General features: G+C 42.7%; 1 protein-coding gene across 1 annotated transcript in view; it reads right to left on the bottom strand.

Annotated features, from left to right (window-relative positions):
* Positions 1 to 4,231, bottom strand: part of ATP11A (ATPase, class VI, type 11A) — a gene marked incomplete at its 5' end in the record, with an annotated part of 92,248 nt that extends 88,017 nt beyond the window's left edge. The window contains one exon of the mRNA XM_015411767.1: positions 4,214 to 4,231. Coding sequence (XP_015267253.1) covers positions 4,214 to 4,231 — 18 coding nt within the window. The remainder of the gene's footprint in view (positions 1 to 4,213) is intronic.
* Positions 4,232 to 15,959: the final 11,728 nt, after the last annotated feature.

Raw genomic sequence — 15,959 nt, 5'->3', positions numbered from 1 at the left:
CACTCTTTCAAGAAGAGAAACATGGAAGGAATCAATTCTATATTTTTTCTGTGTGGAATAAACAGAAGCTTTGATGGTCACTTAACATGGGGAACACAGTGAACGGTTAACCTGCTCATGCCCAGGGTTTCTGTTTAAAATGAAAGAATCTTGGAGTACTACAGTGCAATTCCATTAATAATTATTTTAGCCTAAACCCACTGAAAAGGGCTCGTACACTTTCAGGTGTGGTGATCCCATGCCATATAAGACATTAAAGGTCAACAACCACCACCTTGATTTGTGCCTGGAAACAGATTAGGAGCCAGTGCAGATAGGCAAAGACTAGAGAGACAGTGTCCCTACAACCCATTCCAATCAACATGCTATGGCTGCAGTATTCTGCACCAAATGACGTTTCTGAGCATGTCAGTTCAAGGGCAGCACCACATAGAGTGCACTGTGATAATTTAATACAGATGTAATTGAGGCATGTAGCACAGTAGCAAGATCTTTTCTGCTCACTAGTGCCAACCCAGCCCAAATCTCGAAATAACCTCTCCCAGTGGTTAACTGCTGGAAAGCACAGAAGATGAGACGGAGCCTTGCAGGACCACACAGGTGAAAGAGCAATCCCCCAACACCACTTTCTGAAACCTACCCTCCAAGTAGGACCAGAACCACAGCAAAATGGTGTCTCCAAGTCCCCATCCAGAAAGGAAGTCCAAAAGGATACCATGACTGATGGTATCAAAAACCACTGAGAGGTCCAGAAGAACCATCAGAATCGCACTCCCAGCACAGGTCATCCGACAGGGCAACCCAGTTTGTTTCAGTCTCATAGTCAGGCCTGAAACCAGGTTGGAAAGGACCCAAACATTCCACCACATTCAGGAATGCTTAAAGTTGTCTGACTCAAGGCAGATTACAAAATTAAAAAAAAAACAAATTTTTTTAGACAGCAAGGACCCCCAATAAGCAATGCAGTAGGACTCAAACAATAAGAAAACACAAACTAAAAACTGTCTAAGGCATGATAGTGCCATAACACGGTTAAGTGGGTTGAAAAGGTAGAAGACAATGCAGTAAAAGGAGTAAATATTGCAGTGGACTATAAACTTATTACCTTATAAAAGTGACTGACTCAACTGTTTGTTCCATTATACTACAAATGGCCTTTACTCTATTGACTCTAGAAAGTTAGCTAAAAGTCTGACCTTACTTGGCACTGTGCTAAAGGACATTAAAGCACATGAATAGTCCACGGCTAGTGGCTATACCCAGTACTCAAGTATAAACATTAGGGATTGGAATTATTCGTAGATAGCATAGCATGATAAGAAGTTTACCTGATGTTGTCACTATCTCTTTTTCTAACTAAAACTAGTGGCTTCTAAAGGTTGACATACTGGTTATATGTGGGGTAACCTGTGAATGGGTAGTTAATGATTCTGCAGGCTATCCAGTGTAAGAGTTCTCATCCCCTTCCCATACTGTCTTGGTCAAGTTTTTGGAAGAAATCTTGCCCATCCTATAACCAGACATAAGCCAAAAGGTTGGTACCATTTACAAATGAAGTTTATTTCCCCCCTTAGAAGGGGTTAAAAGATTGTTTTGCGAAGATGCTTGAAACGATTTATAATTGTATCACACAGCTTAAGCAAATGACAGTTTAAATTTCTGAGTTTAGAGGTGCAGAGCAGCCACCATCACCCACTGAGACATACTTTTTTCAGGTGCCAAATCAGTGTTGCACATTACAAAGAAAATTCGAGTTTTGGCATTAGAAACTGCAAGCATCTAAATTATAATTCTAAAATTTCCAGAATGAAAATCTTTCAATGAAATTATCAGTGCATCCTAAGGAACAATGTAAAACTTGAAATTACAATATTCAGAATATTTTTCTAAAGAATTAATGGTGCACAGGCAATCAAAACCCTAAGCCTTATTGAAAATTCCGGGAACCCCCCCCCCTTTTAAATCTCTTCTCCCTGTATTCTAAACGAGTTCTTCAGTGGAAAAACTAGTTTTAAATATGCATATTTAACTTCAATATTATATTCAAGGGTAACCAGAGCCGTGGCTTGAATCCTGCCTAAAGTGTCCAGACAGAACATTTCTGTCCCTACAGCATACTTTTTGTGTCTCCCCATTTCTGCTACAGCCCCAAATGGCTCTCAAATATTGCTTCTTGCAAACAGGGAACCTGGGATGGGGGATTCACAGGTTTGCTTTCGGAGGGTGGATTGATGAAAATCACATCCTCCTTTCAGCCAAGGAAGTTTTAGACAGGATCCAAATCCATGTTTATACACGCTAAGGGTATTGAAGGAGCTTCATGTACTTTACCCTTATAAACCATCGGAAAATATAATTTATGCAACTTAATTATCCATTTATTGCAGCAGATTGAAGCTGAGCCTTTCTTAATGCCATCCAAGAAGTTCATAGCACAGGTGAGATCTGAACTCGCAATTTTCCATCTCACACTCTGGCTCTTCTAGAAATAAAGCCTTCTAGTAACATAAAAGACTTAAAAGATGATGCTGTTAAAGTGCTGCACTCAATTTGCCAGCAAATTTGGAAAATGCAACAGTGGCCACAGGATTGGAAAAGGTCAGTATACATTCCAATCCCAAAGAAGGGCAATGCCAAGGAATGTTCAAACTATCGCACAATTGCACTCATATCACACGCTAGCAAGGTCATGCTCAAGATCCTACAAGCTAGGCTTCAACAGTACATGGATAGAGAACTGCCAGAAGTACAAGCTGGGTTTCGAAGAGGTAGAGGAACGAGAGATCAAATTGCCAACATTCGTTGGATTATGGAGAAAGCAAGAGAGTACCAGAAAAACATCTACTTCTGCTTCATTGACTATGCTAAAGCTTTTGACTGTGTGGATCACAACAAACTATGGCAGGTCCTTAAAGAGATGGGAGTACCAGACCACCTCACATGTCTCTTGAGAAACCTGTATAAGGGCCAAGAAGCGACAGTTAGAACCGGATACGGAACAACTGATTGGTTCAGCATAGGAAAAGGAGTACGACAAGGATGTATACTGTCACCTTGCTTATTTAATATATATGCAGAGTACATCATGCGAAATGCTGGCCTGGATGAATCACAAGCGGGAATTAAGATTGCTGGGGAAAAGATCAACAACCTCAGATATGCAGACGATACCACTCTAATGGCAGAAAGTGAAGAGGACCTAAAGAGCCTCTTGCTCAGGGTAAAAGAGGAGAGCGCAAAAGTGGGCTTGAAGCTCAACATCAAAAAAACTAAGATCATGGCATCCGGCCCCATCACTCCTTGGCAAATAGAAGGGGAAGTCGTGGAAGTAGTGACAGACTTCACGTTCCTGGGATCCCAGATCACCGCAGACTGTGACTGCAGCCATGAAATTAAAAGACGCCTGCTCCTTGGGAGGAAAGCGATGGCGAACCTAAACAGCATGATAAAAAGTAGAGACATCACCCTGCCAACAAAAGTCCGCATGGTCAAAGCAATGGTATTCCCAGTAGTCATGTATGGCTGTGAGAGTTGGACTATAAGGAAGGCCGAGCGCCGAAGAATAGATTCTTTTGAACTATGGTGCTGGAGAAGACTCTTGAGAGTCCCTTGGACTGCAAGAAGATCAAATCAGTCAATCCTAAAAGAAATCAACCCTGACTGTTCCCTGGAAGGCCAGACAAATAGAAGGGGAAGTTGTGGAAATAGTGACAGACTTCACGTTCCTGGGATCTCAGATCACCGCAGACTGTGACAGCAGCCATGAAATTAAAAGACGCCTGCTTCTTGGGAGGAAAGCGATGGCGAACCTAAACAGCATGATAAAAAGTAGAGACATCACCCTGCCAACAAAAGTCCGCATGGTTAAAGCAATGGTATTCCCAGTAGTCATGTATGGCTGCGAGAGTTGGACTATAAGGAAGGCCAAGCGCCGAAGAATAGATTCTTTTGAACTATGGTGCTGGAGAAGACTCTTGAGAGTCCCTTGGACTGCAAGAAGATCAAATCAGTCAATCCTAAAAGAAATCAACCCTGACTGTTCCCTGGATAATGAAACTGAAGCTCAAATACTTTGGCCGCCAAATGAGAAGGGAGCACTCACTGGAGAAGACCCTGATGCTGGGAAAGATTGATGGTCAAAGAAGAGGGGGACGGCAAAGGATGAGATGGTTAGACAGTGCCATAGATGCAACGAACATGAAATTGAGCCAACTTCAGAGGACGGCGGAAGACAGGAGGGCCTGGCGTGATCTGGTCCATGGGGTCGCAAAGAGTCGGACTCGACTGTGCGACTGAACAACAAAGTAACATAATGTTACTGAGCACTTGCCAGAGGGGAAACACATGCACAAAAGTTAGTGTACTACCTGACAGTCATGTCTCGGCTAGTAATGAATTCATAACTCTCCATTTATGACCACCTGCACAAGAATACGCTGCATGTTCTAAGAGACACCACTTAGCTACAAATGCTGCATGGCTTTGACCTTGAGGAAGCAATTATCACTTTTTCCAATCACACTAGAAGAACAGTAGTTCCATCACTTCACACCGCTAAACTGGCAGCCTCTTCTATAAGAGCTGCTAAATCCGTACTACTTATGTAATGATGTGAAAAAATGCCAAGTGTCAAGCTATTTCCCTTATTATGAACACTGTAGTATGACTCTATATTGTTCTCATTGTACTAATCTGCAAGCAAACAGAGTCAATGCATCGAAGCGATTGTAATTCACAGCAGAGAACTAAGCCCTGCATTTTGATGTCATGTTCAAATAACAACAACTCATTTATTTATCAGGTGCAGCTACCCTGACTAACATACTAAAATTTTAGTTGATTATGAACTGCAGAGCTTATGCAGTTCATGAGTGCTTCAGGGAAACATAGCTGAGCATCAAGTCCAGAGGAGCAGTTCAGGAGAACTGGGCCTCCTTTTCTTTTCTTTTTTGGCCCCCCCGAAGGGGAATTTTTTATTTGCATTTCTATAAAACTACAACAGAAATTGGGGAGGGTGAATCTAAAATCTATAGGAGAAAGTAAAAAGAACCTAACTAAAAACCCAAGAATGGAGGTTTTACAATGCTTAAAACATAGTTGTTACTCTTATACAGTTCCTTTCAAACATGAAGAGTGCCCGCCAATCATCACTTCTGCTGACAAAACCAGTTTATCTGACTAAACAGAGAGTAATTCCAAAGCTATAACACACATAATCACAGCCCTTAAGAAAAAATTAGCATCTCCTTTTACGCTTTACTCCCCACCCATAGGCAAGATCTTTAAAACCAATGTTCCCTCAGTAAGAACATTACAACACGTTTTTCTTCTTCCGTCTTTGATGTATCTTCTTTCTTCAATTATCTTTTAGTTTTTATAAGTCCGGATCTGTCCATTCATGAGATAAACCAAGTTCCTTTTTTCTAGGGACATCTTCGCTTCCTTAAACGTCTTAAATCAAAAGAGTCTTTCCTTTTGTTGCATCAACAACACGCTCATTGGAGATTCCAACTTTTCTCTTAGCAAGCAGATGTTGTAAAGTTGGGGTAGCGAGCCCTTTACTCCAGAAAACTGCTTTTCAATCAGCTTGCCAATCCAGCCACAAAGAACTAAACTTTAGAGTCTCCTTACCATTCATATGTCTCTATGATCAACGTACTGTCCCTTTAAAAGTGTAGCTGCTTTTAGTACAGATCCAGGTCACTTCTCACTTTAGCCACCAGAGGGCCCACGATTCACTTTAAAGACAGAATCTATCGTTAGGTCACGTAACCTAACTTTCCACTGTTTTCCTTCCTGAAGAAAGTATTGATCCCGCCCTCCCTCTTCACCTCTTGTCGCCAAAGTCTCTAAGGTCTGTTTAAACGCTCAGCTTTCTTTCAGAAAAACTCTCCGCTACAGTCCATCACCACAATTTGATCAGTCCCTCCATCCTTGCTTTCACATTTGCTTAAAACGTCGGGAGATAGGGCATCCCCTCCCCCCCTCCGTTTAGACGTTTATAGTAGAGGGACTTCACGTCTAGGCTTTAGTGTCTCGTTTCAACGGCAACTCACTCTTCAATCCTTGAATCGATCTACCAGGTCCTAAGACGGCCCCTGGGATCACGCCAGGCAGAGAAAATCGCTTAACCTCCAAATGCTTGTCCCAGTGGTCGCTTCTAATCCAGTACTGGGAATCAGGGCAGGACCTTTAGGGCAGAGAGTAGCCCCCCTGTACCGGTTGCTAGACAGAGAAAGCTGGATTAACTGGCAATATTTCCTTCTGAACTTTTTGTATTTCCTTTGCATATAAAATCGTTGTTGGGAATAAACAACATTTATATTTATTTATTTATTTATTTATTCAAGCATTTATTTTATTAATTTTACCATTTATAAATCCCTGCAGCTAATCAGAGAAGTGCAAATGAATTAAATTAGATACTTGTTATCAGTTTTAAAACTTTATATAAAAAGTATTTAAAAAACTTTCTTCAATAAAGTTAGACCTGTAGGAAATTCAGGTGAAATATGAAGAAGACATCTAGTATATACCCAATGTTCCTGCCGAACTATATTATTATAAACCAACCATGACAGCTAATACTTTCTTAGCATCCACTGACGATAATGCATAAGATGAAAGCATCGAGACACTAAGTGACAGACCATATTTTATGATAAGACTAGTAAAGGTAAAGGTTTCCCTTGCTCGAAAGCCAGTCAAATCCGACTCTAGGGTTGCGGTGCTCATCTCCATTTCCAAGCCGAAGAGCCAGCACTGTCCGAAGACATTTCCATGGTCATGTGGCCAGCATAACTAAACACCAAGGCGCACGGAATGCTGTTACCTTCCCACTGAAGTGGTACCTATTTATCTACTTGCAATTTTTTACCTTTTATTACCAACGGGGAACCAACATTCCCTTCTAAGCTGTGGGGTCTTGTGAGCAAAAATTCTACTTTGTGAGCTACTGGCATTAAAGTTGTGAGTGAGCAATTTGACTACTGCATAGATTAGTCTGCTCTGGAGCCATCCTTCCTGAGCTAAGACAAAAATGTGTGAGCCAGAGGCTAAAAAACTGTGAGCTAGCTCACACTAACTCAGCTTAGAGGGAATATTGACAGGGACCTAAAGTGTCTTACAACATTCTCCTCTCCCTCATTTTACCTTCACTAGAAAGATATGAATTAGGTCAGTCTGAGGATGTGCGACTGGTCCAAGGTCACCCACTCCCTATCCATAGCACCATACTAGGGTTAAAATTAGGGGAAAGAGACTCTTAGAACTAGGAGAGATAAAAATGCCATAGTGGAAACATGTGAAACAAACCCACAATATTTTAATGTCATTAGTATCACCTTGATGAATGTTTTCCTTTCTTCAACGCTGTGTTACTGCCCTTCTGTTTCTACAACAGCATGCTTTTAGAGACAAACCAGGTATTAGGTTTGTCTACTCTGGCAATGAAAGAAGAAGAGGAAAAAGAAGAGGAAGAAGAAGAGGAGGAAGAAGAAGAGGAGGAGGAAGAAGAGGAGGAGGAAGAAGAGGAAGAGATTGGATTTATACCCCACCCTTCACTACCCAAAGGAGTCTCAGGGCGGCTTACAAACTCCTTTCCCTCCCCCCCCCCACAATAGACACCCTGTGAGGTAGGTGGGGCTGAGAGAGCTCTGACAGAAACAGCTCTTTTTCAAGAACAGCCCTGACAGAACTATGGCTTGCACAAGGTCATTCAGCAGGTGCCAGTGGAGGAATGGGGAATCAAACTCGGTTCTCCCAGATGAGAGTCCGCGCACTTAACCACTACACCAAACTGGCTTCTTCATGGAGAAGTCACTGCTTTAAATATCTTGTCAGCTTGCAGCATCTAAGATATGTAAGAATCTATGCAGGCTACAGGTGTAATACCTGGCAATGCCTTCTAAATTAATTATAATTTTATGCCTCACGTGAAGCAGACATACTGAATCAGTGGAAAAAGAAAAAACTGTGACAAATAAACGCTAATAATATATTCAAGAATCAATTTACAATAACAAAATAGGTGAACATTATATTTGGTGAAAGTAGACAGTGGTCTCCGGAATGATCTGCCGTTTCGACAAACGATCTTCTTCTGATCAAGGATGTATACATAAACTGTCTTTCAACAATTCATTTCTCTTGGTGACGTATCAAAATTCGCTCCATTATGATACTATGCTTACAAGCTAGGTTCTTCAATGGGCTATTATTGCTGAATGCCTCCAAATATAATGTTCACCTATTTTGTTATTGTAAATTGATTCTTGAATATATTATTAGCGTTTATTTGTCACAGTTTTTTCTTTTTCCGCTGGTCTATTGACTGTGCCCATCCTTGTGTATTTGTTGTATATACTGAATCAGACCATCAAAGTCAGTATTGTCTAATCAGACTGCCATTGGCTCTCCAGCGTCTCAGCCTGAGGTCTTTCACATCACTTACTGCCTGATACTTTAACTGGAGATGCTAGAGATTGAACCTGGAACCTTCTGCCAAGCGGATGCTCTACCATTGAGCCACGGCCCCTTCCCTTTTTTGCCCTAATCTCTAATCTGGAGAACTGGGTTTGATTCCCCACTCCTCCACATGCAGCTGCTGGAGTGACCTTGGGTCAATCACAGTTCTGTCAGAGCTGTTCTTGAAAGAGCAGGTTCTGTCAGAGCTCTCTCAGCCCCACCTACCTCACAGGATGTCTGTTGTGGGGAGAGGAAGTGAAGGAGATTATAAACCACTCTGAGACTCAGAGTGAAGGGCAGGGTATAAATCCAACTCTTCTTCTTCTTCGATTCTAACAGAAGTTAGAAAGTGAACATGCTAACACTATTTCTTGACATTCTTGCTTCGGCAGCAAATAAAAAGTCTACAGCAGCAGAGACCTATAGTGTTTTCAGAACATAGGTAGACAGAGTTATATAGTAGTTAAAGTATCTGACTCGGAAATGGGAAACCCAGGTTCAAATCCCGATTCTGCTGCCATGAGATATAATGTGATTGCTCTTGTACATATAAACTCAAATGTATCTCTCAAATTATAGGATATGTATTTCACTTTCTGCAGTAAATTCCTTTGAATAGAGATTATTGGGTTTTTTATTGGGGTAGAAGTTTTTACATGCCTTTCCTTCCAGTCTGTTGATAATATCTGTAGCGAACAGCCATAATGGCTGTTCGAATCCCCACCGCGGCCGGGTTGAGCCCCCGGCCCTCGTCCCAGCTCCCGCCAACCCAGCGGCTCTAATAACAACAGAGGAATGGGTACTTGCCCTAGGTGGCAGGGGCACCCTCCTCCTGGCTTACGCTGGGAAGGCGATCGGCAGCAGTAGGGAAAAGGAGAATCGGCGGCAGCGAGAAAGCAATGGCGGCGGCGGCAGAGAGCGACCCAGGAAGGCAGCGGCTGGATCGAGCGGAGGCGGAGCTGACATGGGATGCAGCACGGCAGGAGCCGTCAGGACATTGGCCGAAGCTGCGCCCGAGACGCGCCGCTCCGAGGGAGAGAAAAACCGAGACAGCCTGCTCGAGCCCGGCCAACAGCCGTCTGGATCACCGGAACAACAAGGAAGCTGCCAGAGAAGAAAGGACGATGCCGAATAAAGGGTGCTGGTAGGCTACCCCCTCCCCTCACTGCAACATGTAAATAAATAAATAAATAAAATTTTCTGACAAGCAGTTTACAAATTTTAACATGAGATTTTGAAGCACCAGGAAAGGAAATTGGAATTCATCTGTCATGACCTTTTTGACAGCCAAAAAAAAGGGGGGGGGAAGCCAGTGTACAATGTAAGAACCAAAAAAAAGAACACCACTAGGCAAAAACAACTTACAAGCAAATAAGCAAGTATATAATGATCAAATAAGCATAACAGCAAGTGTAATGTAAATCAAATAAGCAAAGTAACAAGTATGATATAATGAAATGTAAATCAAATAAGCATAACAACAAGTATGATATAAATCAATAGGCCAAAGTGCAAAGATAATAGAAACAGTCAGAGTCTTCTCTAGCATAGAGGCAATATTGACAGCTGACCGAATGACTATGTTTGAGCTGGGATATTGTTCTGTCCCTATCACATCATGGGTATCCAACCTTTGATACTTTAACAGACCTTTGTTTATGTAAAGAAATTATTTGTTCTGAACCCCTAAACAAGGAAAACAAATTCCTCCTGTAATTTCCTAAAACAATTTTTGCGTGCGTTAAGCACTGCACATCTTGTGTATTTTGTGAATGCCCAGAATTGAAATACACGTCAGGTCAAGAGGGACTGTTAGCAAAGAAACTTATTGCCTATTTTGGGAGAAAATTTCACTTTGAGAAAAAGACTATAAATGCACCACTTTAGGGGCTCTTAAGTCTGCTTGACGCTTCTCAGACAGAATGTTCTTGGGGTGATGTAAGACAGGAAAGAGCTCTTGAATATCTTTTAGTGAGATTTAGCTAGAAATACCAGAATAAAAGGTTGATTTATAACTGTATCATATATTTGTATGTGCATGTTAGTTTTTTCATAATCACTTGCTTAAGAATTAGAGCTCTTTAGCTTAATAAGCCTGTGTGTGTTTCTTGGAAACAGTGCTTGATCTTTCTCCCTAGTACTGAATGTGACCCCATCCATTTGTGCTAGAGTTAGGACTAAGCATGCTCCACGCTGTGGAACTATTAAGAATCAGAACATACCCATACGTGCAAAGCACCATCCTTGATTTCTAGGAAAAATGGATGCAGAACAATTAGTTTGTGAAAAATGGTCTTTGTTTAAAGCCAAAACATTCCTGTGTTGAAAAAATTTTATATATAAGATTATTTTTTCAAAGTTTTTCGTCCTCTTGAAATTGTAAGGTATTACAACTGTCTGATGGTTTCTTGCTCATAGAGAGATTAATGGTCTGTTGTATTTGCACAGTTCATGCTTGGTGTCATATCAACAGTTGCTAAAACGTCTTCTGAAGACAAACGTAACTTTTTAGTAGGCTTTGCAGAAGGCACTCAGCTTATTCATTGTGTCAACTCCAAAACAGCTGTCTCATTCCTTCTCAGCCAGACAAAACAAATGCTTGCTTTAACTGCTGTATTTTCACAAGCAACGGCCTTATCAGAGTACTGCTGGTGCTGCAAAATTACATTATCAAATCCCCCTTTAAAACTGCTGCCACCATGTCAGAATTGGGTCCATATCCAAGGGGAGGAATGCAAGCAGTCAGCATGTATCTCAAGGCACAAAGAGAAAGCATTTAATAAAAGAATTTAAAAACAACATCAGGTTTCATAGAATGTTTGCAAAGCAGAAACCATCCTGAAACACAAAACAATAATAAAATCTTAAAAAGGAAGCCATTGACAAGTAGTAATTAAAAGACTGGCTTATGGACATAATAAAAACAGTCGTTTCATGGACTGTGAGCAGTTCCTTAAAAATAACTTATCGTTCCAGGCTGAGGGAAAAGGATTGGCAGCATTCATCTTGTCCCGGCCCGGCCTAAACTCCGCGTGGCTCCTGGCATGAAGATAATGTCCTACACCAGCCTCCTCCAGTCTGCCAGCTGCACGCAGTTAATGGTCAGCCAATTCCTCTCGAAACCGGCCAGATCTCAATCTGTGAGAACTTACAGCTAACGGTTGATGAGGACTGTAAAATCTGTAGGTTATCAGCAGCTAATCCTTACAGTCATGTAATTTGGTATCTAAATATTTCAATAAAATATGTTTTTTTTTAAAAGGGGGGTTAGAGATGAGGGGAAGGATATAACCATGCACCATATCCTGACCTGAAGCAATATTCAAACTCATGCTTTCCAGTTCCTCATGTACCTCTCTTAACCCATGAGATTTATGGGCCTAGGTATAAGGAACATTTTTCCTGGGTACATCCCCAGCGTGAGTCACAAATGTGTTCCAGGAGCTCTGTTGTTGTTGTTGTTCAGTCGCACAGTCAAGTCCGACTCTTCCCGAGCCCATGGACCACATCACGCTAGGCCATCCTGTCTTCCGTCATAAGAACATAAGAGAAGCCAATGTTGGATCGGGCCAATGGCCCATCTAGTCCAACACTCTGTCACATAGTGGCCAAAAATACCAGGTGCCATCAGGAGGTCCAGCAGTGGGGCCAGGACACTAGAAGCCCTCCCACTGTCGACCTCCCACTGTCATGCTCCGGAGTTTGCTTAATTTGCTCTGTACTTCTCAGGAGTGCAGGCCTCCATTTGTTTCGTGAATACAGGGGGGGGGGGCTTGGACATCCTCCCTGCACCATTTTCCTGACTTGAAATGCCCCAGAGAGCCTCTGTTTGTTCTGTCACGGGAACCTCCATAAACCCTCAGCGTGACAAAGAGTAACTTCCCCGGGCCATTCTGGTCAAGAAAACAATGCAGGAAGGGAGCTCTAGGACTCTTTTCTCTGTCCTGATCCAAATCATCCCTTTTCCATGTGCCTGGGAAGCATGGTTTTCAGAACAAGTCTGTGACCTGGCCTGTGAAAAACCTGTATTTAAGCCTTTTAGGCTGCTATTTCTGCCCCTGCAGGAGAATGTAAACAGAGGGTTAATACCGGCACAGGCATGATGCTGCTGCATAGCAACTGGTTCCTTCTTCCCTGAAGTGCCAAGGGAGTTGCTTATGGGTGCCAATAAAATTGGTTGGAAAAGCTGTATAGGGTTGTAATTACCACTGCTGCCATTTTTAGCATTACTTCACTGCTGTTATTGAGTTGGAGATTGCCCTGTTTACTGGTACAAGTCACAGACTGATCCTAAGCCTCTTTACTTGGAAAATAAATGCCACTGTGATCAGGGGGGCTTTGCTTTCAAGTCTGTGCAAAGGATTGCAGCTTCGGTAGGGCTACATGGGTGGAATGTCAGCCACTTCCCCAACTCAGGTGCTTCAAAGCATACATTCTTGAACACACTTGGCTCTCTTTCTGACAAAGTTTAAATACATTAATTATTGTTAGCAACGCAGTCCATAGCCGAGTGAAGCCGAATTACTTTGATTTACACCAATTTTAGTCTCACTGGCTTGCATGGAACCAAGTAAGCTTAAAAGTGAGTACTTTCGTTTAACTGGGTCGCTGATTAGCCTGCAAATGCACATAACCATGGAAACCAGGGAAGTCATGTTTCACCAAAGTTAAATAGCTTGTACCTCCAGGCTATTTATAGCAACTCTTAGGTTTTGTAATGTCTTATTTTTAAAAAAGCTCAGGCTGAATTTGCACAGGTGCTTGACGTTAATTTTGAACATGGGTGTTCAGCTTTGTAAATTCCCCAGCCATCTCAGTTTGGTAACCACCCCAGGCTAAAAATCAACTAAGCTGGTCCGCGACAGTTCACCATTTCCTGCTTTATTACAATGCAAACTGCTATTGGGAGCATAAATTAATCTTCCTAGTTAAAGAATACCCCTGTGATGCTGTGTACTGAGGCCCCTTCCTGTAAAGGGGAGCTGCTTCCTCCTTCACACTATTATGGCATCTACTTTGATCCACAGCACTGTCTCAACATTCTGTGCGCCTTGGTGTTTAGTCATGCCGGCCACATGACCACGGAAACGTCTTCGGACAGCACTGGCTCTTTGGCTTTGAAACAGAGATGAGCACCGCAGCCCTAGAGTCGGAATGGCTTTCGAGCAAGGGAACCTTTACCTTTACCTTACTGTCTCAACTAACAGTGAGGCTGCAATCCCTCTGCCTCCCCTCCAGAGCAGCTAATCCACCTTTCCCTCCTTGTTTCTCCGGCCTTCTTTAAAAACACAGTGTGGCTAACTGGGCATACCTTGTGGGGCTTCCTGATCTTTCCTGAGAAGAACACTTCAGAGAGGTCAACCACCATTTCTGTTTACCAAAACTCTGGTCCCTGCCACACGGGAGGAAAAAAAGTGCCCAAAGCGCGGCTTTTAAAAGCCGCACCGAATTAGAGACGCCGCGGCGGGATCCCACGGATCCCCTGAGCCGCAGCGCCGTTGCTCCCCAGCACGATCAGATGCCGGGGAGAAAGTGACGGTGGGAAGGGGAGGCTGGCGAACTGCGCATGCTCACACATGCGCAGTTCGGCCAGGAGCCGGGGATGCGCCGGCGCAAGGACACGCCAGCGATCCCACGGCCGGGCTTGAGGCGCTCTTCTCCGAAGAACCACCTAGGTAGGTGGTTCTTTTTTCGTGCAGGGTTTTGGGCGGGAGGGACGGAACGGGGACGGACAGGCAACGATTCCCAGATGTTGCCATGGGATCGCGCCCGTTTGCTCCGCTCCCAAACCGTCCCTCTCCCGGCCCAAATCCACTCGTGTGACCGGGGCCAAAGTTTACCAAAACTCTTGCAAGAGGAAAAAAAAGTCTTAGAGTTCAGAAAGCCCAATAGGGTGCATGCGGCTTACAGCGCCATGTTTCAAAAGGAGTGTGTGTGATTCTTTGCTCTCACTTCTCCACAGGGGAGTGGCAGTCTTGAAATAGCAGGAAATTGCACTGAGGAAGGGGGCAGTCAACTTCATACCATTTTGATAGGGCTGCATGGGAGCTCAGGAGGAGAAGGGAATAAGCACATATCCCTTCAGACATGTAAACAGTCCACCATGTCTGGAGCAAATGATGTCACAGACACTAACCGAAGCCACCAATTTAAGTTTCCCAAGGTACAATTCGAAGAGCTATAAACAGCTATGAACAGTTGGAAAACCCGTCTGACTAGACGGCAAGGCAAGAAAAAATGAATGTGTGTACAGAGGGCAACAATGAATCTAATATAAAGTTGAAGTGTGCCATCGAGTTGCAATGGACTCATGGCGACCCCATGAAGTTCCACCTCATAGGGTGTTCACGGCAAGAACTGAGCAGAGGTACCACCTCTAAAAATGATTTGCACACAGTACTAAATCTCTCATGCTGACACAATGCTTCGACTGCTTAAGCAGAACAGAAAACTGGACTGGATTTGAACCAGCTACCAATTCTCAAAAGAGGGTATATGTGTCAATTTGAAGTAAGTTCCAACAAGGGCTAAACTTGATGATATATGAAGCCTTCTTTCCTAAGTGCAGCAAACATTGCACAGTGTGTTACATATTGAAAAAATAAATTTTAAGTAACACAACATTATCACACAGATGCTCAAACACAAAAAGTAAACGTTTAAAAGTATTTTCAGAAGCATAAATGGGTATCCCCTCCCAAAAAGAGCCCCTACAAGTATGCCACAGTTCTGTAACCACTAAAATCAATAGACAGCTATAGATAGGACAATGTTGCCAGTTTCTTTATTATTTTATTAATTATTTAATGTTCTACCTTCAGTATGTTTAACATATAGATTATTTTGAAACTTATGTAAATAAATAATAGAGTAAAAAACCTGGACCAATCACAAGCATAGTTTTAACTAACAAGAAATGTGGAGGCTTGTTTTTATTACAGGATTTTATGCCATGTTCTCCATGCCAGTTTGGTGTAGTGGTTAAGTGCGCGGACTCTAATCTGGGAGAACCGGGTTTGATTCCCCACTCCTCCACTTGCACCTGCTGATGTGACCTTGGGTCAGTCACAAGCTCTGGCACAGCTGTCCTTGAAAAAGAGCAGTTTGTGTCAGAGTTCTCTCAGCCCCACCTAGCTCACAGGGTGTCTGTTGTGGGGAGGGGAAGGGAAAGGCATTTGTAAGCCGCTCTGAGACTCCAAGTGAAGGGCGGGATATAAATCCAATCTCTTCTTCTTCTTCTTCATCAAGTGTTTTGGCTTCTGTGCGCATCTCAAAAACCACATCCTCTGACAACAAAACATACTCTTTTCTATATGGGCTTCTACTTCCTTGACCACACACAAAGAATACATTACCCCGATAATGTTTAAGCATTACTTGATTTTACTGTTCTCATGTTCTTACAATGAACTCCATTAAGAAACAGATTTTACTGGAAACCAAACCCAACCAATTTATTCCAGCATAGCATCTTAGACAAACGTGAATGCTTC

Source organism: Gekko japonicus, unplaced genomic scaffold, assembly GCF_001447785.1.
Source record: "Gekko japonicus isolate JY-2015 unplaced genomic scaffold, Gekko_japonicus_V1.1 scaffold247, whole genome shotgun sequence".
Taxonomy (NCBI): Eukaryota; Metazoa; Chordata; class Lepidosauria; order Squamata; family Gekkonidae; genus Gekko; species Gekko japonicus.
Note: the sequence above shows the minus strand (reverse complement) of the source record. Positions and strands in the feature narration are given on the sequence as shown.